This window comes from Triturus cristatus, chromosome 4_1 (genome assembly GCF_964204655.1).
Source record: "Triturus cristatus chromosome 4_1, aTriCri1.1, whole genome shotgun sequence".
Lineage (NCBI taxonomy): Eukaryota > Metazoa > Chordata > Amphibia > Caudata > Salamandridae > Triturus > Triturus cristatus.
Window position 1 is genome coordinate 397,197,655 of NC_140585.1, and position 27,659 is coordinate 397,225,313.

The 27,659-nt window shown below is 45.0% G+C and overlaps 1 protein-coding gene across 1 annotated transcript in view; it reads left to right on the forward strand.

Moving 5' to 3' along the window:
• The window catches only part of EFCAB6 (EF-hand calcium binding domain 6), an 879,195-nt gene that overhangs the window by 405,825 nt on the left and 445,711 nt on the right, over positions 1-27,659 (forward strand). Inside the window, exons 14-15 of the mRNA XM_085652469.1 lie at positions 2,548-2,708; positions 20,879-21,031. Coding sequence (XP_085508595.1) covers positions 2,548-2,708; positions 20,879-21,031 — 314 coding nt within the window. The remainder of the gene's footprint in view (positions 1-2,547; positions 2,709-20,878; positions 21,032-27,659) is intronic.

The window sequence follows — 27,659 nt, forward strand, 5'->3', positions numbered from 1 at the left end:
ATGCACCTTATCGGTGACCGTCTGCTACAGCCAGGTTTACACATCTGGGGACATCATTGTTAGGTGACTACAGAAGGGAGCCAACTGTTTCATCAGCACCTCACACAGCATCTCGATGTCCCTATCTGAAAAAGTCTGCTTGTGCAGCTTTAACGCTACAATTGTTGTCAGGTTATGTCAATGGACTGCACCAAGCAAGGAAGAATGTAACTGGATTGTGGAAATGTGGCTCTAGAAATGGTGCATTGCCAAAATGGCTACCTTCTGCCTCACTGTGGCTTGGGAAGTCTGTTTTACACAGCACGGATATCCCTTTATATCGGAATGTGTCACAGAAAGTGTCCAGGAAGTGGAAACGATCAGAATTTCCTCTAAAATGTTTTCATACTTCATTCTAAGTGAGAGGGTGCCACTGCATGAGCAAGACACCCCTGCAGCTTACGGAGTCCATTCTCCCGGGTCGATAGTGAAGCAGCCATTTACGACATATAGAGTGGCATTATGCGACCACGTGATGACCAACTCTAAAACGGCTGAAACAAACCCTATCGTGTTTGGTGTCAAACATGTTGGAATCATACCTCCCACAACGGTAACCGGTGTGGGAGGTATGATTCCATCCTTCAGAAGCGAGCTTCGTTGGGTCCCTGGTGTTCCCAGTACTAGCCTTCTAGTCCCGGACAGCACAAAACGGTTGCTGCTGACCAAAGACACATTTCTGCCCCCCTGCTGCGGCATCCTGTCACAGGGAGATGTGACCACCTCCCAGACAGGAATTTGGTGTATTAGGGCTGGGTGGGTGTACTTGCCAGGACCAAAAGTCTGCTTGAGGGGCACATTTGGTGTCCCTGTGCTTAGTACAGTTCAGACCAGTCCTGGGAGCTGTTGGCTCCTGTTTTGGCACGAAACAAAACAAAGGACATGGGTCTGTCCATTGTCCAGACCCTCCCCTGGGAGGGTCCCCTGAATCTGTCCCACCCTCTCCCGTGGGTACAAAAGGGCTTACCTACTGTAGGACCCTAGATTTGATGTCAACAAGATTCTGAACCAGAAACCATTGAACTTCGACCGTCTGGACACTCTGGACTTCGATGGACTTCGTTTGGGCCTGACTTCATCTCCCTCTCAGTCTGAAGCATCGTCTGTGCCCTTGCACCATACAGGATCCCTGCAGGACCTGTGGAGCATCAAGGACAACCAAAGATATCTTGGAGTGAAGGAGTAACTCCTCTGTATTTGCAGGCACCGCACTGCTGTCCGGTCTGCTGACCCTGAGCTCCCACAGACTCTGAAGGCTTCAGCAACACAGGAGGTGGGTTTCTACGTCCCTCAAGGACCGAGCTGCCCTCTCACCAAGTTTGAGGTCAGAATCCGTCGTGAGGGCTGCAATACCTGAACCCATTTGCAGGTGCATATGCTTGTTGGCGGTTCCCGAACAAGTGCATTGGGCTCAGAGTAGCCCCAATCTCTGGCACCAATTCCTACCAAGAACTCTGGCCTCCTCGCACAGAGTGCTCCGTGGGCTGTTGTTTGGTGAAAACGCTTGAGGTCCTCTCGCGACTCCTGTGCCCCCGGCCTGTGAGTCCACTTGAGAGTCAACTTTGTTTTTCTTGGGCTCTTCTGGTGGCTTCAGGCTTGCCCTGAGTCCCCTTGCTGTGGTGAGTCTCCTGGACCTTGCTGGTTCGAACCGTAATCATCTTTGACCTTCTGCGTGGTTCCTTGGGGTCCCAGCGATTCTACATCCTCTCGACATTGTGTTGACTCGAGTCGTGGTTCTTATACCACTATTTTAGTATATGGTTTGGTCACCTCCTGGGGCCCACTGTGTATAAGTACTATTTACTTTCATTTCTGTGCTTAAGTATTGTGTGCTTTGTGATTATCTCTGTGTAGGAGATACTGTGTTGTACTAGATGGTGTTATATTAAAAAATACATATTTTTATAACTACTGTGTGGCTTTATTTAATCAATACTATATGGTTGCATTCTGGTAAAACAAGCTGCTTAACATTCCTTCAAGACTAAGCCTGAAGGCTGCTCTCCACAGCTACCACTTGGATAGCTTCCTAAGGTTATCTTTCACCTCGTAATTCACCATAAGGGTTGGGTGCAAGGTGCCCACTTTAATTAGCGGACAGCATATACCAGGCCAACTTCTCACAACCAGCTAGAGCTGCAATGACATCTTTGTATTACTCAAATCTTAAAAAGAGACCATGATCTGAGTATTTATTCTGCTGCCTCATTTACTGATATCTTTGGCATCTTAATGGTTTCTAAGCCCCTGCAGTTCACGCACTGAAAAGAACTGGCATAACCTAGATGGCTGAAATACGGTTGAATATTAGGCTGAAACCATATGTTTCATTAAAAAGCATGTTTCTAAAAGAATTCGAGTTTGATGATGGTTACTTTCTCCTCCTCTTCCCTGTCCCTCATTGCATCCATTCAGGTGGGAATTACATGTTAAGCTTAGACTTGTTGCAAGGTGGTGGTTGTGCTATTCAAATGTTTCTGTTCTGAGCATAATGTGTTGTCAATGTAGGCAGAGGACACCTTGTGTAATAAAATCACAGAGAACCTGAAGGAGTTTCAAAAAGCAGTACTGAGCTTTGACAGTAAAGGCAAAGGAGTTATCAGCAAGAAGACACTGAGAAGGATCATTCTTGCATACTGTCCATCTCTGTCAGAGGACCATTTCAACAAGTAAGTGCTTTATATGTTTCTTGTGTACGCTGCCTGTGTGGATAGGTGAACTCTCCCACACACCTAAAGAATTAATGAAAATTGCCAGATTAAACAAAATAAATTATGGTAGCAGGAGCCAGCTGCCATACTAACGTAATTAAGTGAAGCTTTCAGTATTTCAATAGAATTCCAACATTTTTCATAAAGAGAGGGCAATCATCTAGAGTTAAGTGAGACTTTTTAGGCAAGAGATAAAAGCAAATGTTGCTTTTAAATAACGAATTTAAGTCAATTCAAATTGCTTTATCTGGCACACATTGCGGTCATTAAAGGAGCGTACATAAAATGCATAACAATTTCATAAGCAAATCAGCATTAAAAACAAAATATAAAATACTCTTGCAATTTCTGATGCACAGCTGCGTTTAAAAGACATAATTCAATGGCCCTCTACCAGTCCATAGAAATAGATATCGGGTTAACCCTCCATTGAGTTCCTGCATCTTACCTCGCTTTAAAAAAAGGAGCAAACACCACAAACAACATCATAGCAATTTAAAAACTGAAGATAAATCATAGCATCCCTGTGTTTCCTAAACCTCAGAGGTTTTAAAATCAGAGAAAAACAAAATGGCTCAAAGTCTGCTCTGGCAGACCATCATAGGGACATGGTGAGGTTGGCACGCCCAAGAGACCGTTAGTGCTGGAACTTCTGATGGATACATCTGCCTGTCTATTCCTCACCTTTTGAATTACCCCATGCGCAGTTTTCCACTGAAACATTTCTCCATAGCTTTCCCACGTCGACAAGGACATCACAATGGAATGGCTCTGCACGCGACTCCGCGTGACGTCATCAGAGCCATAAGAAGATCTCGTTGGTGTGCTGACGTCAGTTCCCTTTCTTCCAGGCCATCAACGCGTAACAGTTTTTTCAGGGCTCTCTATTTCTTTGTTGTAAGTACTTCTGGTAATTGTAGCAGTGATCGTGGCTACCCAGAGGAAGTCCAGTTTTAAGCCATACAGGGAATGTGGATGACTGGACACCCCTGCGTATTTGCACGCGTTATAAATTAAATTTTCATTTCATTTTCATTTTACTGACTCCCATGAAGAATATTTAAGGTGCCTCATTGTACCACGATATCGGGGAGTGTCCATCATGCAGGCGCATGCACCCCAAAGCCTTAAAGTAGAGGGAGGCCAAGCTGTTTATGGCCAAAGCGAAAAAACAGAAAAGAGGTCAAAGGAGGTCGAGGTCCCAGTCCAAGTCACCGACTCCGCATACCTGGAAGTCGTTGAGGAAACATAAAAAGAAGCTGCGCCCTGGATCTTGACGTCATTCATCAGAGGATGGAACACCGACTTCACCGCATGGACAAAGTCTCTCCTTCTGCTGAGGTGACTCCAGCCCAGTCTCCAGCTCCGAGAGCTTCACTGGCACCCAGAGAAACAACATCTCTGCCACCGGCTACTTCGCCCCAGGGTCTCCAGAGCTGCAACCAGATCCAATTAGATTGCCACCTCGAACGGTCTCATAACCCGCAGTACCGTATCCGGGATATCCTGCCTTTCCGACTCCAGGCACGGATCCTTTGCATTTCCTAAATGCGATGTTTGGCATGTTTGCCAGAGCGGTTAACCCTACTGGTGCGCCGGTTGGCCCCATGGGTCCACTTGCTTACTCCCTGGGAGGCTTGTCACCTCACTTCCTTCAGGCACCTCTCATGCCTTTTTTGCCACAGACTCCAGGGAGTTGGCTTCTCCTGACGCCAAGGTTGTTGATGCTTGTGCAGTCCCTTGAGGGAAGAGTGCCGATGGATGGATCCTCTCCGGTGCCTTCTGGCTACAGTCCGGCGCTGACACAACCTTGTCCAGCATCTTCTACTATCCTGGTGGAACGTCCATCAACGCCGGTCCCGAAGTCACTGGCGCCACGTCTGACGCCGGTCCCAAGAATGACGTCCAGTAGGGAAGCACAAAGGCTGGTGGAAGTGGAGTAATATCAAGATCAGCAGGAGGAGGCTGAAGAGGGTGAGATTGTTGACCCTGTACAAGAGTTTGAGGGCCTGCAGGAGGCTACTGGCCTGGATACACCTCCTTAATGGAAGCTCTCCTCACCAACAGGCCTTCCAACGCAAGAGGTATCTTCATATCATTTTGTAATTAGGAAGGCAGCTGGATTTGCCATTGCCTACTGCAGAACTTAAATCTAGCATCTTAATGGTGGCACTTTATTCCCCTTCTTCTGTCTCTGAACCCCTGCTTCCTTTTAATGAGTCTTTGACTGAGCCTATCTTGGAGGTGTTGTAGAAACCAATGATTGCCCCTGCAGTGTCCAGGTCTGTGGCGAGGAAGTATAAGGTGACTCCGGGATATCCGACTTTCCTATCTAACCACCCGTCACCATAGAGTTTGGTAGTCCAGGCGTTGCTCTTCTAAACAGTCTGCAAGCTCATTCCCTTCTACACCTGCAGAAGAGAATCCAAACGAATGGAGCAATCTGCAAAGAAAGCATTTTCTTTGGCTAGTATGGCTCTAAAATTGACGAATGCAACATGCCTGTTGGGTCGCTATGTCCATTCTCTGATGGACTTGGCGAGAGAGGTGCTCCTGAAGCTTCAGGAGGATGTTAAGGGCCATTTCTCTAAAGGGCTTTCTGATACTCAAGCTGTGGGCCGTCAGGTCATTCAATTGGGTCTGGACACTGCGGACTCTGTTGCTAGGGTAATGGGTTCCTCTGTTGCAACCAGGAGGCACGCTTGGCTATGGGGGTCTGGGTTTTCACCGGATGTCCAGGCTACCCTATTGGCCTTGCCTTTTGACGGTTCTTGTGATTTTTTGGCCAAAGCAGACTCAGCGCTACAACGCTTTAAAGATAGCAAAGCCACAGCAAAGTCATTGGGTCTTTCAGTCCCAGTCCAGAGGTTTTGGATACTGCACGTTTCGCGGTTTTGGTAAGACTTTATCCTTTTGAGCCAAGCAGCAACTGCCACCACAGCCTCAACAAGTGAACCCTCTGTACAGGTCATACAGGAGAAAAGGCAGAGGTTGTCTGCGAGGCATGGCTTGGCAGCAAGTCTTCTCCTCCTCACCTGCCCCTCCAATTGGTACTGCAGGGAAGCAGCTGTAGCTCCTCCATCCTAGTGCATGTTGGTACTGTGGGAGGACGGGTATCCCATTTTCTACGGAATTGGAGGTCTTTTATTTCCAATCTCTGGGTGTTGAACCTTGTGGAGAATGGGTATGCCCTACCCTTCCTGGAGTTTCCTCCTCCTTCCCCCGTCAGTGTTGGTGCTTAGAAGAGCACCTGTTGCTACTACAGCAGGAGGTTCTTTCTTTACTGCAGAAAGGTGCAATAGAGGTGGTTCTGGAGCAGGAAAGGGGTCAGGGATGCTACTCCCGGTACTTCCTGATAACCAAAAAGGACGGTCGATTAAGGCTGATCCTAGACCTCAGGTTCTTGAATTTGTACCTCAAGTAGGAGAGGTTCAAGATGTTGACCCTGGCTCTGGTTCTTCGGGCATTGCAGCAGGAAGACTGCATGGTGTTGATTAATATGCAGGATGTGTATTTTCACATTCCCATACTAAAGTCGCATCAGAAGTATCTCCGTTTTACAGTGAGGTCTCAACACTACCAGTTTGCGGTCCTTCCGTTCGGTCTTACTTCCTCACCTCGGGTCTTCACAAAGGTGATGGTGGCGGTAGTACAAATCTCAGAAGGTTGATGATTCCTGTTTTTCCCTATCTGGATGACTGGCTGCTCAAAGCAAAGTCACCAGAGATGGTGCTGCATCATTTGCAAGTAACAGTGCATCTGTTGCTCGACTTGGGTTTTTCGATAAACATACCCAAATCTCACCTGGTGCCCGCTCAGCGCAACCTGTTCATAGGGGCAGTACTGGACACTACTGTAAGTCATGCTTCCCGCCTTTGCAAAGGATTAAAGACATCCAGGCTATGATTTCACTTTTTCAGAATGGAGCGGTTGTTTCAGTCCTGAAGGTCTTGCACCTGCTCGGTGTTTTCGCTTCCTGCATACTGTTGGTCAACCATACACGCTGGCACATGAGGGCTCTCCAGTGGTGCCTCAGCAGGCAGTGATTTCACCACAACGGAAATCTCAAGGAGGTGGTCAGGATCTCAGAGACCCTGCAGCTGAGGTTTTATAGTGGAGTGTTTCGGACAACTTGCCTCCACTCTAGGGTGGGGAGCTCACCTGGGGGGATCTGTAGGTCAAAGGCCTTTGGTCTCCAGAGGAAAGATTGTTTCACATCATCTTCTGGAATTGCGAGTGATACGTTTGGCTCTCAATGCCTTTCTTCCCTCCATTTGTGGTCAGTCGATTCAGGTCCTGAAGGACAACACTACCGCAATGTCGTACATCAACAAGCAGGGAGGAGTAGGGTCGTATCATCTCTGCAGAGAGGCTTTACGACTCTGGTCTTGTGCTCAGGACCATCAGATTTGTGTGATTGCGAAGCATCTGGCTGGGGAGCTGAATGTGCGTGCGGACAGTCTCAGTTGGCAGTACTCGGCTAATCACGAGTGGCGTCTCCACCCAGAGGTGGTCCATCACATTTTCAGAATGTGGGTATTCCCCCGGTTGGACCTTTTTGCCACTCATGAGAATGCACAATGCCCATCGTTCTGCAGCCTCCAGTATCCGATGCGTGGAGCGGTGGGGGACACATTTCAGTTAGATTGGGGCTCACAGCTACTTTACGCATATCCTTCCATACCATTGATTCCTCGAGTTCTGAGGAAGATTCGTCAAGACCGGACCCAAGTCATATTGATTGCCCAGGAGTGGCCAAGAAGGGTGTGGTACACAGACCTCCTTTACCTCTCATTGCACCCTCGGCTCCGTCTCACTCTCAGGGCAGACCTCCTCTCGCAGTTGCAGGGGCAGGTTCTACACCCCCACCTCCAGAGCCTGCACCTTCATGCCTGGAGATTGCACGGGGCAACCTGAGCTCTTTCTCTCTCCTGCCGGTTGTAGTGGATGTTATTTTATCGTCCAGAAGACACTCCACCAAATCTGTCTATTCTGGTTGGTGGGCCAAGTTTGTTAAGTGGTGTGGAGAGAGATCGATTGATCCTTTGCAGGCTCATTTGTCGGATATTCTGAGTTTCTCTTTTTCCCTGGCTCAACAGGGTTGTGCAATAGCTGCTGTTAAAGGCTCCTTGTCTGCCTTGTCGGCTTTTCTCTGTTTATCTGATCAACCCTCTTTATTTAAATCTTCCATAGTTATGAGAGTCATTAAGGGTTCTCACCAATAGGTTTCCTCCCATTCCCTTTATCATGCCTCAGTGGGATTTTAATTTGGTTCTCACTTTCTTGATGGGTTCTCCCTTTGAACCATTACATAGTTGTCCCTTAAGGTTCTTAGCGTTTAAGACAATATTTCTGATTGCAATCACTTCCGTTAGGACGGTGAGTGAGCTGCAGGCTCTTAGTTCCAAGCCTTCATTTACATCCTTTCATGCGAATAAGATGGTTCTTAGGACCAGAGCTGCTTTCCTTCTACCTAGGACAATCTATCACTTTACCCACTTTCTATCCTCCCCCTCACCCTTCTAAGGAGGAGGAGAGACTTCACTGCCTGGACCCTAAGAGGGTGGTCAGCTTCCATCTGGACAGGACTAAGGACTTCAGGTTGGATGACCAACTTTTCGTTGGATATGTGGGCCAGATGAAGGGGAAGGCTGTCCACAAAGGAACCCTGTCCAAGTGAATCATTCTCTGTAAAAAGATCTGCTACGCCTTGGCCAAGAAGGAGCCTCCTGAAGGTATTCAAGCTCATTCTACCAGAGCTAAGTCTTCTTCTTCAGCTTTAGCTAGAGGTGTCCCTGTTGTACACATCTGCACAGTGGCAACTTGGGCCTCCCTCCACACATTTGCAAAGCACTATTGCTTAGAGGAGGGATGGCCATTTTGCATGTTCTGTGCTGCAGGATTTTTTGGTATAGGTAGGCATGCACCCTCCGCTAGGAGTGGGACTGCTTGGGTATTCAATTCAAAAGGTGAGGAACCCACAGGCAGATGTATCCATCAGAAGAACAAGTTGCTTACCTTCAGTAACTCTTTTTCTGGTGGATACAGTATCTGCCTGTGGATTCCTCACTGACCCACCCACCTCCCCTGCCTGTTTATACCGAAAAATGTTGATATGAAGTGTATGTATTTTACTGTGGAATAATTGGAATAATGTGATGCTTGTCTCTAGGAAATGCCTATATTTTAGAATGTCCAGCTTTAATTGGGTTTTGTATACTATGCATACTTGTGAAAATGTTGTCGGTACACCCCTTCGCCTCGAAGGCATGCAAAAAATGGGTGGAACTGACGTCAGCAAGCCGATGAGGTCTTATTATGGCTCCGATTACGTTGTGCGGAGCTATTTCATTGTAACATCCTCGTCGACTTGGAGAGCTATGGAGAAAAGTTTCCGTGCATGGGGTAATTCAAAAGGTGAGGAATCCACAGGCAGATACTGTATCCACCAGAAAAAGCGTTACCGAAGGTAAGTAACTTGTTCTTCTCCATGCTGAACTTGCTCCCTTAATCGTGCTGGTAAACAAATATTGAATCACAAATTGCATCTGTCCAGTCGTTATGAGGAGGTTATGTCAGGAGGCAAAACCCATTTAGTTGCTATTTTCCCTTCACCTGGCAACTCTGTATTGCTACCTACCTCGGGGTTATCTGTAGTGCAGCTTCCAAGCCAGCCCACCATTAATGTTGGAACTTCAGTACCTGCGGAAACACCCACTTTAGGACAGTACCCTCCACCATCCGATGAATCTAGCACGTACCTGCGCACATGTGGTTCTTTTACCAACCTGTGTGTGGAGAGTCTCATGGAAGGGTATCCCTGATGTGATTCACACACCTTTAAACCTCAACCCATTACAAATCTCCAGCCGACTGCATGTCCATGTATTGCCATACTAATTGGAGTCCCTCTGTTGTGTGAGGCCCAGGCGGAGTCCAACAATGAGCTAAGTAATAAAGTTTGGGGCTCATTGTTGCACTTTGGAGGTTTCTCCTTTACCCTTGCCAGCAATATTCTGTTGGCACGCAGAGTTGGATGGATTGGGCCTGGAACCATTGCTGTAGAGTGGGGACTGCGTTATTGTTAATTTGCTGGCACAAATTCTCCTATTTGGCCCTCTCAGTTAGGCCAGGATGAGAGGTAGTATATCCGTGGTCCAATTCGGTTCTTTTCACAAACCTAGTATTATTTCTTTACAACCATGGTACTATAATAACAATGGTAGCATATCTGCAGTAAATCATGTACCTAACATCCAAGGCAGCCTCTTTAATCTCCCTACCACTGTGTCTACCCCAGGTGAGAGCATGAACCCTCCTCACACTAGTGGAGCTTGGTTTTCCATTCCAGTTTCGAATCGCTATGATGTTCTTTCCACCGTGGACTGATTTCCAGATGGAATTCATGTTGAAAACAAAATTAGTTTACCCGTACTGTGTAGCACTATCACCATATGAGACAGTGAAGTTCTCACTTAGGATCCTATGGAAGTCATTTCAAGGAGTTCCTTTACCCTGCTGATTTAGAACACAGCGGGCCAAAAAAGGGCTAGATCACTTACCCAGACCGGCTAAATCTAGTTGAAAAATATGATTAAATTGCTTTTCAGGAAACCTGGAATACTATCAGTGGCGGCTGCCATAAACAAAGGGTGGTGTGCGGGTGGGGTCGCGTGGGAGGCATCATGCGGGCAGTAGGGAATACAATATTAGCACAAAAAAATGAACTTACCTTTTGCCGCCGACCGCCTCCAGCATTGCGCCGCCTCTCCTCTTCCTGCTTGTCCCACCAGCCCCTGGGACAGACTCCCTGTCTGCAGTGCGGAAATTATTCTGAGCAGCCAGGAAAGACGCCTTGCTCAGACCAGGAAGTCTGTGAGGTTTCTCCAGCCTGGATGCTCAATACAGAAGGGCTGAAGAAAACCTAAGTGCATGTGTGTTTTGGTCTGCCTGAGACGGCCGGCCAAACACACTTGAGCTCTTAGGGAGTGAAGTGCACTAGCACTCCTCCTCCCCCCTCCATGCTCATGCCTCCCAAAACCACTGGCTAAGAGCCAGCAAATGTAAAATAAACCGATGCAAGAACATCGTTTTATTTTAAATTTGCTGGCTCTGAGCCAGGCAGTGGGGCGACTCTCCTCCGCCATTGCGAAGGACCCGCCACTTAATACTATACACTCTACCTGTCCTGGTTATGCATGCTACTATTGGCCTGCCATCTCCTCTGTTCCAGGCAGAGCAAAGGGTGGGGGGGGCTCCCTGTCTGGGTCAGGTTGAACTTGAAAGTAACTAATTAAAGGTGCATGCTCACTAGAATGATTTATATGTTTTTTTGGAACAGAGCAAGCTGAACATACAGGCTAATTCATTTTTGAAAAAAAGAACCGTTCTTTCTAGCAGGGAAACATATCCAATACGAGAGTTTGCCCAAAGGCGCTGTAAGGAGGTAAAATGTCCCGAAAGACACGTTCTCAACTTCGCTCTTATAGCAAACCAGAGTCATGCTCTGGTGTCAATTTCCGCGGTGTGGAACCTGAAGACTTTAGTTTTGAAAATTCCTTTGGAATTTGTCCACAACATACAAATCCCTTAATGGGGGCAAAGTTAAAAAGAGGGGGCAAAAACGTTTTCATGTGCGAACTTTTTTTTCTGTTTAACGAATCTGAACGAAATTTGGCAGTATGCTAGCAAGTTAAGCCCAGCTTGGGTTTTTTAACGTTATTTTGTATGCATTTCAAATAATTAATATGTTCTATTTTAATGTGAGGTGCTTTGCACTTTTATGTAGACAATGCACCCTTCATCAAACCAGTTTTCTAACATTAAGTAGGTGTTACAAAATGATTCTTGTGCTAGTGAGGTGCGTTCAGGCACATGGCCGGGTTTGAAAGGAAGTATTTTAAAACATTCTTCTAATGCATTCTTCTACTACTAAGTCGTCTGCCTATCTGATCCCTGATCCACTGGCGCTTGGGGTGTCAAATACAATATTTGTTTATTGACCAAACCATCTAAAATCGAAATTGTCTTGGGTAACGTCGTCCTAAAAAGGATAACTTTTGAAAAGAGGCATTCAAATGTAGAAAGAGAAGTACGAAAGGGTATAAAAAAGGTTTATAAAAACACCCTTCTGTAAAGGAGTTTTTTTCATGGGTGAAAAAGGTTGATGTCGTGAATAGTGGCTGAACGTCACTTACATTCCTGTATTCTTTTAGGTCCTCGGTCGGTGTTTGGTGTAGGTATGTAATGGTTATTGTAAGGAGATAGTAGGAAATGCCTTCTTATTGCCTGTTATTAGTTAGTTCTTGGGTTTGTAAATAAGCATGCTAATGTAATGTGCATTTGGTTGTAGTCCTCGTGGTATCTGTGGAAATGAAAGGGTGACAGCTAGATATTTTCCTACTGTGTGGGCAAGTTCTCATGTTACCAGATCTTTCTTATTTTGTAAGCGATGTGAAATCCATGTGTTTTCCCTCCCAAACCGTTTGTGATGCCACCGTGGGATCTTAATTTGATCCTCACAAACTGATGACAAGGTGCATCATCGGTAGACTGGAATGAAATTGCAAAGGTAGGAAATAATGAAACCTCCATAAGTGTTTTTATCCACAATCCTTGTCTCAGACGTGAAAAATTGGCTTCCAGGACAATGAACCACTTAGTTCTACGTGTTGTCATGGTACAATTTTAATGGTTTGAAGTGTTTACTAGTGCTGCACAGAAAATGCAAAGAAGATGCACAGAACAGCGCAACATGGTGGAAGTTTGTGGCGGACACCTATGAGCTTGTCCACGTGATACAGGAGTAGACACAGAATGAAGTGTAACAAAGTATAACCATGGCAGAGGATAGTAGGGTGGGACACACCATAGACATGTTTCAAACGAAAAGGGGAAGGCTACCAAGAGGGTAAAATGTGATCGACATTCAGAGCTGGAGTGTTTTTACATTTGTGCTGTGAGCAGTCCAGAGGCTGAAAACCTTCATAGGAATATGGTGTACTCATTGTGTAGTCGGACAGTATGTTGCAAGATGCTGCACTCATCAGGTGGCTAGGTGTTGCGTTCATCGGAGAAGGTGTTCCATGATCTTCGATGATCATCGGGCGGAAATCACAATGGCAGGACTGAGGAGTCAATTTTGGGCTTCTTCCTCACCTGCTTAGTTGACACCATCTTATAGAAGAAAATGGTTTGTTCATAACTTATGAATTGCTCTTTCCAAGATGATGGTCAATGCACAGATTTCTGCCTGGAGTTTCCAGTCCAAGATCTAACTGAGTCTTTTCTTATGACATCAATTCCTGTTTGAATCATATATAAAGGAGGCATTAATGAGTGACTGATGTATCACAACTCATTTGTTCTCTTACTTTTCCTTGGCTTCATCCAATTTTTGGCCATGATTATTGCTCTTTGCATCCTGAATTTTCCATTGGATCTTCTACTGAACATCTTTGCTTGTCCCTTTCCTCTACCCTGATGTCAAGGAGACTCTGGTGCTTTGCTTATATGCTTCTGCATAATTTTCATCTTCAATCAAAAGATACAAGATTGTCAAGGATGATTTTTTCCTTTTAACAGGGACCCTTACAGAGACACTTGACACCTTTCACATGTACTGCTAACTGCAGGGTGGCATTATGGCTCCTGGGAAGAGGCATGCTTTCCTCCGGCAATCAAGAAGGAAATGTGATACACTTTCACAGTGTCCAGTTCTTGACGTGTGTGTACAGAGCATTCAACAGAAATTAGGTGCATGTGTGGTCTGTAACACCACAAAGTGAATGGAAGTTGAAGATGGAAATCAGACTGTGAGTAAAGGCAGAAGTGGAGGCACGAGTCAAATACAAGCCAATACCACCACCTCATAGAAATACAAGACTTTGTTATCTCATCTGGGGAAATATATAGAAGGCCTGAAAAACATTCTGTGTCCTGGCGCATCATGAACACTTCAAATAGGAACACAAAGCTCACCTTTAGATAGCAAGCATGACTGACCCCTTCAGACTTCTTCAGACTTGCAGTTCCTACTCTTTTTAGAACCCTGGTTCCGCCGGGGAAAATTCCTTTGGTTCCACCTGCACAAGACTTTGATTGATGGCTGATTGACACTGGTCTGTCTGGCGGTAACTCAGACCATCCGCTCTATTTAGGGTGGACATTTGCACACATTTTTCCTGTTTCGTACTATCACAGAAGGCCTGGATAGTCTCGAACACAAAAAAAAAATGACCCCCACATATTTGTCATAAACTTCGGCTTTGGAAGCTTGTTTTTGAAGAACAAAATGCTTTTCTCTCTGGGCCACAGCAAAACTTCAGCGCCTTCATCTGCACTGCCTTAGAGGCAGCTTCAGTAAAGGCACTGAGATGGCCTTCCTGGCAAGATCTCTAAATACAGCAGGCTGTAGTCTCCTACATCCTTCATCTGCCTTAGCAGAATGTAGTACAGCCCAGTAATTTCTAATTGAGGCCCTACATTTTTGAAAAAACTGCAAATGTACATTTACACATCTTAATTTTTCTTTATGAACAGATTTAGCAATATCGTTTCATTCTACACAACATTTCAACACGCTTGAATTGGGTGCATAATTCCAGAGAGTCCCAAGTCTAAAGTTCACGTACCTTTATTGTTCTGCACATCTTCTTTGTGGTCCAAAGTTCATGTACCCTATTTTTTCTGCACATGTTGTGTGGTCTTGAGCCTCTTATATGCAGCTCAATCTAGGTGTAAATCCTTCTGTACTTATTGATTTAAATACCTCAACTAGTGGCATACTGCCACAACTCAGGAAGATGTCCTTCATTCCAGGTCCTCCGCTCTTCCTGAGTGTATTGCAATACTACTAGAAATCTATTCTGTATTAAAACCTCCATTTTCAACTGCATATTGATCAAGTGGGCTCCATAAACTGCATTTACTGAAACTCATAATGACTGATAGCTCATATGGGCCATATGTAGGTAGCTAAATACCGGTCGGTAACGGCCGAAAATCGGTAAATATCACGTTACCGACCGGTATTGAGGCGAATGAGATGTAGGAGTCCAAAAAGAAGGATTCGGTAATTATGAATCGGTAAATACCGATTCATCTTTACCGAATTCTAAATTTCCGATTCAGAATTACCGAATTCATATTTACCGATTCGGTAAATATGAAATGGTAAAACGAGAAAAGAGATGTAGGCAAATTCGTTATTACCGAATTCCAAAAAGAAGGATTCGGTAATTATGAATCGGTAAATACCGATTCATCTTTACCGAATTCTAAATTTCTGATTCAGAATTACCGAATTCATATTTACCGATTCGGTAAATATGAAATGGTAAAACGAGAAAAGAGATGTAGGTAAATTCGTTATTACCGAATTCCATGAAATTCGGTATTTAAGAGTCGGTAATTAACACTGAGTGAAAGCAGGTGGTAATCAGCCACAGTGCATATAAGCAATCCCAAAATGCAACAGCGTGAACACCATGGCGGCTCTCTATGTGATTGCAAGGCGCCTACGTCTACAGGCAGCAGGTCTGAGGATTTGGAGACGGGAGGAGCGCATTTACAGACAGCGCATCACACTCTTTCAACAGACTGAGGCTGAGATACATGAAAGGTACAGGCTACACCCCAAACCATTATGGACCTGATAAGGGACTTGCACCCACTCCTGGACCATCCAACAACAAGGGCGCATGCCATACCTCCACATGTGCAGGTGCTCTGTAGCCTACATCTACTGGCATCTGGCAGTTACCAGGGGGTGATAGCTGCAGTAGGCGGGGTATCCCAGAGTTGCCTGTCCCGTTTTTTCAGGAAGTTCCTGGATGCCATGATGCAGAGAATGCAACACTACATTAGCTTGCCAAACACACAGGCTGAACTGCTGAAAACAAAGACCGACTTTTACCAGATGGCACAGTTCCCGCATGTCATAGGCTGTATTGATGGCACACACATTCCAATCTGCCCACCAGCAGCCACTGAGCATATCTACAGGAACAGAAAGTCCACCCACTCCATAAAAGTGCAGGTAATCTGCGATGCTGGCAACATAATCACTGACATCGTAGCAAAGTTTCCTGGGAGCACCCACGACTCCTACATCTTCCAGAACAGTGGGATCTACACACGCCTGGTTGCCGGAGAATTTGGAGAAGGATACCTGCTAGGTAAATCACTGTGACACTCCCTAATACTTACCGCATCTGAATGTGTATTGGTGTATGTGACTAATGGTACTCTCTTACTCACCTAGGCGATAGTGCATATGCCGTGCGGTCATTCATCCTAACTCCCTAGCTACACCCATCAACCCTGAGTGAGAGACGATATAATGTGGCACACAAATCAACACGCAACGTGGTGGAGCGCACGTTTGGACTATTGAAAGCAGGTTCCGCTGCCTCCAAAAAAGCGGAGGCGCACGCCAGTACACACCCATCATCTGCTGCAAGATCATTGCCACTTGTGCAATGCTGCACAACCTTGCCACAAAGACTGGTACAGAGGTGGAAATAACAGATTTTGAGGACAATGATGATGATCTTGCACAGCCAGAGCCCAACGCAGCAGGAGTGCCAGCAGCAACAGATGGGAGAGAGAGACGGGCAGAGATCACATGGAACTATTTCTAAGTAAGTAAGGGGACACAGCCAGTAGTTGGATGCAATGACGTAGTTTTAATTTGCGGGCACTACGCCACAACACAACGGAAAAACTGGCCTATCAAATTGGTGACATCCATAGTTGGAAGTCATGGGTTACTTCACCCAACTGTGTCCTGTAAGTGTGTGCTGCATCAGCGTCTGCGCCCACGCACTACAGTGCGGGATGCCAGTGATTGACTGTCCTCACTGGCTGTGGGACCAGTGGAAGACCCATGCCGTCTGTTGCTCCTCCGTGTGTCTGTGACAGGGGGGTTAATGCTGCTCCTACTGGTCGTGTCCTCGCTGTCCACGACATCCACAGCACCAGTATTGGCAGACTGGCTCGTCAGCAGCACCTCAATAGCACTGGTCACCTTAACCAGCCCCCTAGTGACATCAGTGCCGCAGTGCGTAAGCCCCTCCTGCAGGGCCACCGAGCGCCTGCAGAGCAGAGAAGTGGCAGTAGCTAGTCGGTTCACTGCACTGGTATGGTGCGCAATGTTCTGCCTCTCCCTTCGACGTGTTGCTCTGTCCTCCTCCATTTTACTGCACAGCAGCATCACAGACTGCGACATGTCCCGCATGCCCGCAGCCATCTCCCTCATGCCCTCAGCCATTGATGAAATGCCCCTGTCAATATTACCCATTTTGTCATTTAGGCACTTCATTTTTCGTTGCACCGACTGTATTGCTTTGCCTTGTAGGCGCTGCACCTTGACCATGGTTGCCTCCAGCCCTCCAAAGACACCATGGCTCTCACCCAGAGGAGGTGGACTGCTGACACGAGCCCTGCGGCGGCGTCTGGCACCTGTGTTTGCTCCCTCAACGGTGGACAGCACACCAGCATTGATATCATCCACTGGCACATTGGTTGTTTCATCCCCCCTCGAGTCTTCTGAGGAGGACTCGGACACATGCAGTCTGCCAACAGCACGCCTCCTAGGTCTCACCACTGCTGGTGGTGTGGATGCTGGTGAGGCTAGCAGTAGCGGCGATGCTGGGTGTGGTGGCGTAGCCGGCTGTGTTGGCGAGCCTGGCTGTGGTGGTGAGCCTGGCTGTGGTGGTGAGGCTGGCTGTGGTGGTGAGGCTGCCTGTGGTGGTGTTGTGTGCCCTGCACTCGTGGTGGCCTTCTCGTGGATGTGCTTCCTGGGTGCCCTCTCTCCCTTCTCCTGAGCAGTCCTGCGCGATGTCTCGCCTGTGGACAGAAACGTATTATTAGCTCAGTGTATCTGCAGGCCTACATTGCTCACATCATAATACATTTGTGCAACACTATCTCTTTGTCCTCTGCCTCATTCTCGCTGATGTGTGTCACATGCCCTGTTGTTCCGTGCGAATCCTGTCATGATAGGGGTTTCACTGACTACTTCACCCATAATGCAGTGCTGGTCTGACCTAACACCTGTACTGGAGTGGGACTCACAAAGCACAATTGGGGATTTGGGATAGGGGAAGGGGGGGCACTATGCTGCGCATGCTTCTTACCTTTTTTGGTAGCAGCTCTGGCAGAGCTGTCTGCATCCCCAATCCCAACAACACTTTCAGGCTCGATGGTGGACTCCACGAGCTACTCCAGTTCAGTCAGGTCAGGTGCCCTGTTCCTTCCTCCTCCGGTCTGGCTGGCCTGTTTTTCCAGCTCAGCCATCTTCCTCTTGGTGATGATCCGGATGTCGTACCACCACTTCTTTAGCACATCAATGTCCCGAGGGGTGACTCCAATTGCATTTACCTGCAACTGTATTCCTTGCCAGATCCTTCTTTTTTCAGACTCTGCAACTTGCAGGAACTGCTTTCCAAAAAGCTTGTTGTGGTGCTTCGCCACCTCCTCCACAAGTACCTGCAGTTCCTTCACGCTGAATTTCATTTTCCTCTTCCTTTCACCTCCATCTGTGTCCTGGCTGGCCATTGTGCGGGATCAGTTGCAAATGTTCAGGCACTGGCTCTGTAGCACTCCTCAGCACTCCTGGCCTCTTCAGAGGGTTCTGATTGTGTGCACCTGCCTGGGTGTGGCCACTTCCTGGTTGGGAGGGGTGGTGGTTGCAAATGATTGGCTGATTCCTCAATGGCTGTGTTTTTGAAATACCGAATCGGTAAATACTGAATCGGTATATACCGATTCGGTAAATGCAGATTCGGTAAACACCGATTCTGGAATACCGATCGGTATTGTGGAATCGGTAAACTTTTTCCGAATGTTACCGATTCTGTAAAATTTACCGAACAATTACCTACATACGAAATACCGATTTCTGAATACCGAATCGGTAAAATTCGGTATTTAGGAATCAGTAATTTTCACTTACCTACATATGGCCCATAGGCATCTTTTTAAAAAACACATCAGATATTCTAGGTCGTTGAATCCTCTTGTTATCACCAAATTAAGGATAATTATCCATAGCTTCTCTTTCTAATTTAAAAACAGTTTGTGATCCCCAATTCTAGTTTGATTTCATCTTCAATTTTTATTTGCATTTGTGTAGGTGAATGACCAAACACATTATAGGATTGTGCTAACGGTCTTTGAGCATTTATTTTTACATGTAGATTAGATTTGGGCACGAACCATAATATGCTTGATCATGGTTTTCTGTGTAATTCGGATTACATGACCATCACATCAGAAAGACCATGTAAGTAGATTCATAAGCACCATATCCCTTAATTTTCATTGTTCTGCCATTGTGCCTATGAAAATTACACAAAGAATTGTGTGTCCAATACAAAGAAATACCCCATTGCCTGTGCGTGCAATATAAAATCATTGATTTGGTGGAAAGTTCTGCTTTGAACAATTTAACAATTTATTATTCAGGTTCATTGTTCTCTGATGTAGAAACAGTTGTGGCATAGGGAACATTTTTTTAAGTTTATCATTCGTTTCAAGAAATTCCTTATGTTTCAATAAAACTCCTTAGATCTGTAATGATGCTATTGATTTTCTGTGGACAAATATAATCAAACTCTTTTGTCGCCAAACTATTTTTTTTATACAGTATATCTTTTATGGCTGCTACGTCTTGTTTTTCAAATGACCATTCTTCATCACATAATCTCTCCCTGAATTGTTACATTGAAATCTTACTTTTTGGTTTATACTCACACTGTTTTTATAGTTCAGCAATTGGCTGTATGGTAATCTCTTAAATAAATTTCTTGGATGGAAATTTAGAATGGAGGTATGTATTTCTGTCAGTGGATATTTCCATCAGTAATACATTTGACTTGTGCTGCTGTTATTAGAATATTTAGAAAGTCTATATCTGGTGTTAGAATATTCGAACTCAATTGTAAATGGTCATTTATGTTAATTAATTTTCAATGACATCCCTCAAACCTGGCTCACTGGGTTCTAGTAAAATTATGAATATATCACTTCCAGGTTAATAACTTTCCTGTTAGCGGTTTGAAAAAATCCCACTAAGTCACATGGTAGTTATTTCACATAGCTGAGTTAATAAGCGGTGGTACGAGATAAATTAGCCTTGTGACATATTTGATTTAAGATAGAAATGTGTCAGTTAGGAGAGGATATAGTTAAAATGCTATTAATAGTTCATTAGAGTGGAGAGGTAGTATTTGTTTACTTAGAATCAAGTGAAGGTGTTTCAAAACAAGAGTAATCCCTGCATAAAGGCTTTGTCAACTAAGCAAGAATTGAAGCTAGGAATTGAATGGTTTGTCAGGGTAGCCGATATAGCAGAAGGAACATAATGTTGAAGGCTGATGCTAGGTTTCTGTCGCTTTAACTGAGACTTCTCCAACATGCAACTCTGCCTACTAAATTAGAAACTTTTGCTTGGTTAAATTAATATATGTAATCCAAAATTGAAAAGTGCTTATCCAAGAGACAAATGTGTGAATTTTCAGATTTCCTAAACTGATGTTTGAAGAAAATGGTGGAAAATCCAAAATATACCTATAGATGATGATGGGCTGGGGAGACGTATTGTTAATAATATTAACTAGGTGTCAGAATCATTGCAGCTATGGCTATTATGTATGACTCGTGCAAAGGCAATCCATATTGACACAGCCTTTTTTACACTTTACTGCTAGTAATCCTACCTGATGAACCGAAGTGATCACTGCTCGTAACCTTACATTGTAATGTTGTCTGATGTGGTCACTTTTACACTTGGAATAATAGCTTGGGATGAAGCAGAATAGGTTTCAGACGTTTTTGATGTTATTGAGTTTGGAGGTCGCACATGCATAGGAACAGTTACGCATTGTAAAATTATTTTCGATTCATATGCTATTTAAATGTATAAACTATGCCCTGTGGATGATGCACATCTGCTGCTTTGCAGAGCTAGCATATAGATCATTATTCTGGAGAATTACAGGATGAAGATGTATGTTTTCTTGAAATATATGTTTTGATTTATTAGGCAGGGTTTTGCGTTTAACTTCCCAGGTAATTGTATTCAGAGTTTGCCTACATTCAATTGCCATGTTTTGTTTTTCTAGGCTGTGCAGTGGGTGTGGTGATTGTTCTGATGGGATTCATTATGTGGAATTTCTGAAGAATCTGGGAATTTATTTACAACCAGTTGGGGACACGTTGTCAACAAAGGAGCTTCAACAGAGCGAAGAAATGAGAGAACCAGATACCTCTAATGGGTACTCATGTTTTTTCCACAGATATCAAGAGTTTAAAGGGCATTTGCGTAAAAATGCCACATTTTCTTTTTTGTAATGGAGAGGTGAAAACTTCTTTGGAGATTAATACGTTTCTGGAACAAATACTGGTTGTGGCACGTACTGATATTTTAGCTACAAACCCATTATGTGTGTTTTAGACTTTCAATGTGAATGTACTCGATAACATATGACATATCTTTAATTTGACCTTCAGCACAGAATCCATGATATTACATTTTCATTTTTAAGAGCTGCTTTACTATTCATTTTCTATCTCACTTTATGCCATCTCTACCATCTTAATGACTATCTGATGTCTTGTGAAAAGAAATCCTACACTATAATTATATGTGTCTGTGCATTCTTCCTCCGCCTTGCAGCAGATAACTTATTCACAGCCTTCTCCGGTATCAGACAGCTTTAGTAATGATCTCAACAGAGTAGGTATAAATATACTAGTTGTAGATATGAAGAGGTAGGGCAACGTTGTGTACACAGACAGCACAAACGTTCATCTTAAAGTATGTGAACATTTTATTTGTGCATTTAAAAAGTATATTGGCAATCATGTGCTAAATAGCATTAGCAAAAGTAATGATCCAGTAAATTGATGAAAGCAAAAGGAAAATATCAAGTAGAGAATGGGATGCCCATATTGTTTAACCAACCAATGGTTTCCAGTTTGACACGCTGACCCTTCTTTAGGTAGACTGACGCCACCTTCACGGGAGAGCACTTTGCCTGTAAATAAACCCCATCCTCATGAATTATGCATAAACAGAAGGCAAAAGATCGTTCCCAGTGCTATACCATTTGTTCACAACATAATGACCTCACACTTCAAAATGCATCTCAATGGGTCTGGGACTGTATGGTCAGCCAGTGGCAATTGAGGCCCATCTAGGCAGTTGTTCGAGCGCCAATGAATGGTTGGAACCTACTTGTAATTCTGGCATTGAAAAGTTATCTCGGCAATAGGAACAAATAAGAGTATTTTCAACAATGGCAGTGGATTGTCCTTGAATGAGAAGCTTTTCAATACCACAGCTATCTCAAACAAATACGTTACTTCGGTAATGCTCTTTTTGATGTATACTCGAACCACAGTTTGCTCCACTTAAAATATTACCCAGGTACCAGACCGGATCTGGAGAGTTTTTGAAGCACGCGCCCCTACATGGCGGTACGCAGATGCCGACTGACTTCATACCACCCCTGAAGTGATGGAGCCACATATGAGCGCCACCCCTTGCTGCTAATGTCAGTTTCTTGTCTCTTCCCTAGCCGTGCCTCAGATGCAGAGCGTGAACAATTGTTGGTTACAATGGGATAAGACCTTTTCAGATGTAAAAAAAGGCCACACCACAGAATGGGGAGGTGGAAATGCAGTGAGGAACCGGCAGTTAAATAGAGTATCCACCAGAAAGAGAGTTAGGGAAGGTACATAACTTGTTCTTCTGATGGATTCTGCCACTTAGAATAGATGCCAAAGCACTACCTCCCTCAGGTGGAGGGTCTGTGGAGCGGGCTCACAGCAAAAGGTATTGCTGAACTGAGTGGGCGAAATGACCTTCCCGTCAGACGTGGCTGTCAAGGCAATAGTGATTAATGAACGTATGCACTGATGTCCACATTGTAGGCTGGCACATATCATCGACATACATTCTCACGCTAACACAGTGGTAGCAGCCCTAGTCCTGGTGGAATGGTCTCTCTGACTTTCAAGGGGCTGCTTTCTGCCCAGCACTTAGCAGATCATAAAGCAAAGGACTAATTACCTCATAAAGGTCCTCTTCTGCACATCCTTCCCTTTCTTTGATCCAGAGAACCCATCAAAAAGTTAATTGTACACTCAATCCTTGATCTAATCTACATAAAAGCTTGAAGCCCTTTTAGATTCCCACCATAAAGCCTCTGTTCCTCTTTCGAGGAAGAACAAAGACTTCTGTATGTAATTGATTGCCCAATGTGGAAGGGAGTCAGAACTTTTAGTAAGAAGGACACCCAAATCCTAGCACCAATTTGTCCAGAAAAAAATGTGTTGTAGTAATTGGACCAACAGTACCTGCAGTTCACCCAAGCAACAAGCTGATGTAATTCCAAAGAGAAAGACACTCTTCAATGTTAAGAGAGGCACAGTGAGCAGGTAAGCATAGGCATGAAGGGCATACACATGAGGAATGTCAAGACTAAGTTAAGGTCTAACTGTGATATTATTAACGGCTTGGGAGGAAACAGGTGTGTAAAACCTTTTGTAAATATCATCACAGCAGGTGATTGGAACAAGGATGGTTGGTACTGTAGAAGTATAAAAGCTAACAGGGTTCACAAATAACTTTATATACTGTCCACTGCAGGACTTCCATGAGATAAAAAACAAAAGAGCATTTGGCTGCTTTGCCTGTAAACGGTCTGCGATCTGGGCATTGCACCAGGTTATAAACATGTTCTGGTGCCCAGCATAAATGGATTTCACAGAGAAACACCTACAGGCGAGGATAACAACCTCAGGTAAAATATTAAACGTAGTCAATTGCTGACACTTAATCTCAATGCATGAAGGCATAAATTGCATAGATTTAGGTGAAGGATTTTGTCGTGGCTCTTGTCGGTGCAAAAATGTCCAGACAGGGTCCCCCACACTGATGGCAGATTCCCTGCACCACATCAGAATGCAAGTACCACTCGTGATCTACCAGATGACTTCTGCTCATTTCATCTTCTCTGGTCTTCAGAGACACCAGTTGGCAACTAGAAAAATGTAGTGGAGTTTTAGCTACCTCTATAGTCCAAAGACTCCCGGCACAGGAACTAAGGCCCCACTCCACCCTGCTTGTTGCAGCACAACATGACCATGGTGTTTTCCCTGAGAAACTGCACTCCCTCCCCTTGATGGATGGCAAGAAGGCTTTCAGGGCCAGGTGAATGGAGCTGGCCTTTCACTGGAGACCAAAGCCCTCTAATCTTCATCTCCCACAAGTGAACCCCATCCCAAACCCAGCAAGTATGCATCTCTCCTCACTGAAGGCAAAGTTCCCTGCCAAAGGACAAATTCCAGTCAAGCAACCATCACTTCAGATCTGAAGCTGCCTCTTAGACCTCGATGTTTTCAGAAAGGCGATCTTCGTACTTTCTGATGGTGTCACTAGGGCGTCAAGTTCCACTGCAGGGCTCACATATGCCACCTGGCATGGTTCACAAGGAAGATGCATGAGGTTAACAAGCAAACTAGCATTAGAGTCATGCTTACTTGGATCCAGGAGAGTGTCTGAAACATCAAATGATCTGGACTTGAACTCATTGCTGCAGAAGGATAGCCTGGAATGTGTTTAATTATATGCTAGCTCCCTCAAATAGCCCTATATTTCCAAAACTGGTGTGGACATTTTTGGCAGGGGGAAACAGCCCAGAGGAATGCATTGTGGCTTTACTATCTTTAAAGCGCTCCTAAGTGTTATTTGCCATTTCTCAAAAGAGCTCCAACTCATAAAAGGATATGTCCTTTAGAAAAGCCTGCAGATTGCCATAGAAGCCAATAGGCATCATCCAGACAGGTTTACGAAGGACAACACTGGTACCAGCGGTCATGCCAAGGCAATCCGTGGTATCCATACCTGCACAGATAACCTACTTTATTATATACATTTGTTGCCTAGTCCAAAGAGGCCCTATGATCTTCTGGGATTGCCAGCAAGATCTCCCTGACCATGTCCCAAAGGGCATGGGTGTATCAGCCAAACAGGAAGGGTGCATTTAGAGATCACGATTCAGGCTGGCAGAAGAAAATATATGTTTGCTAATTCAGAGGAGTGGTTGGAAATAGGTTAGGAGCCACTTTACTGGTTGAGACCTGCACAATAATGCTCTTTGAACTGTGGTGCTTGGCGAGACAATTTGGGAAAACCAGTTTATGATGTCTGGCCATGTGTCTGTTTACATACAGGCAAGAACATGGTTTTGACCAGATAGCCATCAGAGTATCTATGAAGGCATCATTAAATGGAAGTAAGGTCTCAATTTTTGCTGACCCGGGCTGTAAAACATCTGTCAAAAATGTGTTTTAGTCTCAATGGAGGGCAGCCGAAACTGTAACACCTTAGCTGCCCTCCAGACTACCACTGCAAATGAGGCCCTCTTTTCCATTGGTGGTCCATGTGGTGAGTTAAGCTCTGCACACTGGTGTTCTGTAAATCAAAGTATAAGACACCATCAGTATAATGGGGGGGGGGCAAGCCATCCCCTTCATCATTATCATCAATATCCTGGGGCGCACCCTGCTCTTGCAGAACATTAGAGTCTGAACCAAGAATTCAGTTGGTTCAGAGCCAGAGTCACAGCCAAAATGACAATGGCGCCCCTGGTGATAGCTGAGACGTGATAGTGGCGCAGGGTTAAAATCAGGCTGCAAGACAACTAGTTGAGCTTTTGTAATTTTGAAACGCAACATTGGTCAAGCTTTAGCCAATGTTTGTTTGGGGTTTGACATGGACATCAACACCGGATCATCTGCCGGTGCCAATGGCGGTGGGATCCAGCATGAATCCTTGGGATGGGGTGGAAGTCTGCACCAATGTTGGTTTGGATCTAGTAACTGGCTTAAGGGAGACAAACTGTGCTGAGGAAGAACATGCTGGCGGTAACTTGAATGGAGGCTCCTGCAGTTCTGAGGAGCAGAAGGCACACCAGAGGGAGCCAGAAGTGCACTGAATATTTGCAGCATAGCCTCTTTGAAACCTTCTATCTGCTGCAGAGCACTCATATGCCTTCTCATTGGGTTGTCATGCTTGTGTTTTTTTTATGCTTGCATTTGTACTTGGACTTATCACATGCCTTCGAGTTGTGTCCTGAGCCCAGGCACTAAAGACACACCTTGTGCTGACCCGTGACTGAAATCTGCTTCATGACATGGCTTAAATCCATTCATTTTCAATGGGACATCATTCCTTAGCTCACTGTAAAAAAATTGGAAGTTGTTGGTAAATAGACAAATTCAACAGTGATACTCCAGATCTGCATCGAAAGATGCAGAAAGAAAGGAACTGGCAACAGACTTTGGTGGCACTCATCTGCAGCTCCTATCCTCAAGTGTGGGTAGTATAGAGCCAATTCCAAGCTCCGCTACCTAGCAGTGCACAGGAGCACTCCTACAAAAATCTCTAGATCGAGTCTGGCACCAGGAGAATATTCTAAAGTGAGGAATCTGTAGTTAGGAGTATCCATCAGCAAAAAGCAAATCGGAGACACCCGCATGGGAGGATAAGCAGCCAAACAAGAGTTTTTAAAGCTAATATCGGAATATTTCCCAGACATTGAAGGAGAAAGGCTTAAAAGTCACAAGTGGCGGGGAAATTATTTCATCAAAGTCTGTTTTGTGCAAGCAAGAGCATGTAGAGAAGATATCAGATCACATTGAGATAGTAAAGCTCTACTTTCCTAGATATCAAGGCTGATCAATTCGTAAGAAACCATGAAACAATGAACTTGAAGAATGCTCTAAATACCTCAAAAGTACTTAATAAATAAGTAAGCCCAAAGCATGCTGCCTCCCTAGGAGAGTACTAAGTAGCCAAAAAAAGCATTGAAAGTTATTTAAAATGAAGGCGCAGTTACAACAATATATTACACAATTCTTCTGCAGCATCAGGAGCTCCAAGAACTAGCATTGGTAATGTGTCGGTTTCGCCTATGTAATGAATAAAGAGATTTTTTCATCAATCATCGTCTGGGAGAAGGCAAGAGAGGTCCCCGACACATAACACGCGAGTGGAGAGGACGTAACGGCCAGAGCTGCTGACTTGAGAGCTGAGGTTTGCGGTTCGAGTCTCCCGCCCCGCAACATCCTGTGATTGCATGCAAATCACTTTATCTCTCTGGGTGATACATTAATATGTAAATATGCTGCAATAGTAAAGGGCAAATTATAGTTCCACCAAAGCAGATCTTAACAGTATTTCGGCATGCACAGGAACCAATGAGAAGCCAGGAAAGAGAGTAGGTGGGATCTAAGTCCCTTTTAAGTTTATATTAAAAATAATAGATTTCTCAAGCACAGCGCAAGCACTGTGCAGGTGAAACCTAAAAAGGAGATTGGAGGAAACGTGGGCGAGCGTTCTGGTTTTGAACTGTGACTCTGGGCATTTCGATTATGCATTTGTCCCACTTTGTACCCAGAGGAGTATCCTAGGTTGCAGCTTAGGCTTCGGAACAAAGGATGGGGTGAAACCAGCACAATGCGGACCAGAGCTGGGCGAGCCTCAGCCGGGTACACCCTCCTGCTCAGGGACTGTTGCTTAAGATCCAGGTTACCTCTCCGCCCCAGCAGCAGCAACGGGAGCATTTTGATTTCCTGAGTCTTCTGGGTAATGTAACACAACTGTTCGCCAAGCACAGTCCAACAAAAGGCGCTCCAACAACAGGGACACAGATAGTGTCTAGAAACTGGCTGTTAGTGGACAGCATCTTTATCTGTAAGAAGGGTGAACTTGCTGATGAATTTTCTGTCTCCCACAAAAGGTAAGTTACATCATATTTAGAAGTGAAGACTCTCAGGTAGACCCCTCCCTCGTGTGCATAAACGTTCACTTCCTCCGCTCCTGAGGATTGACAA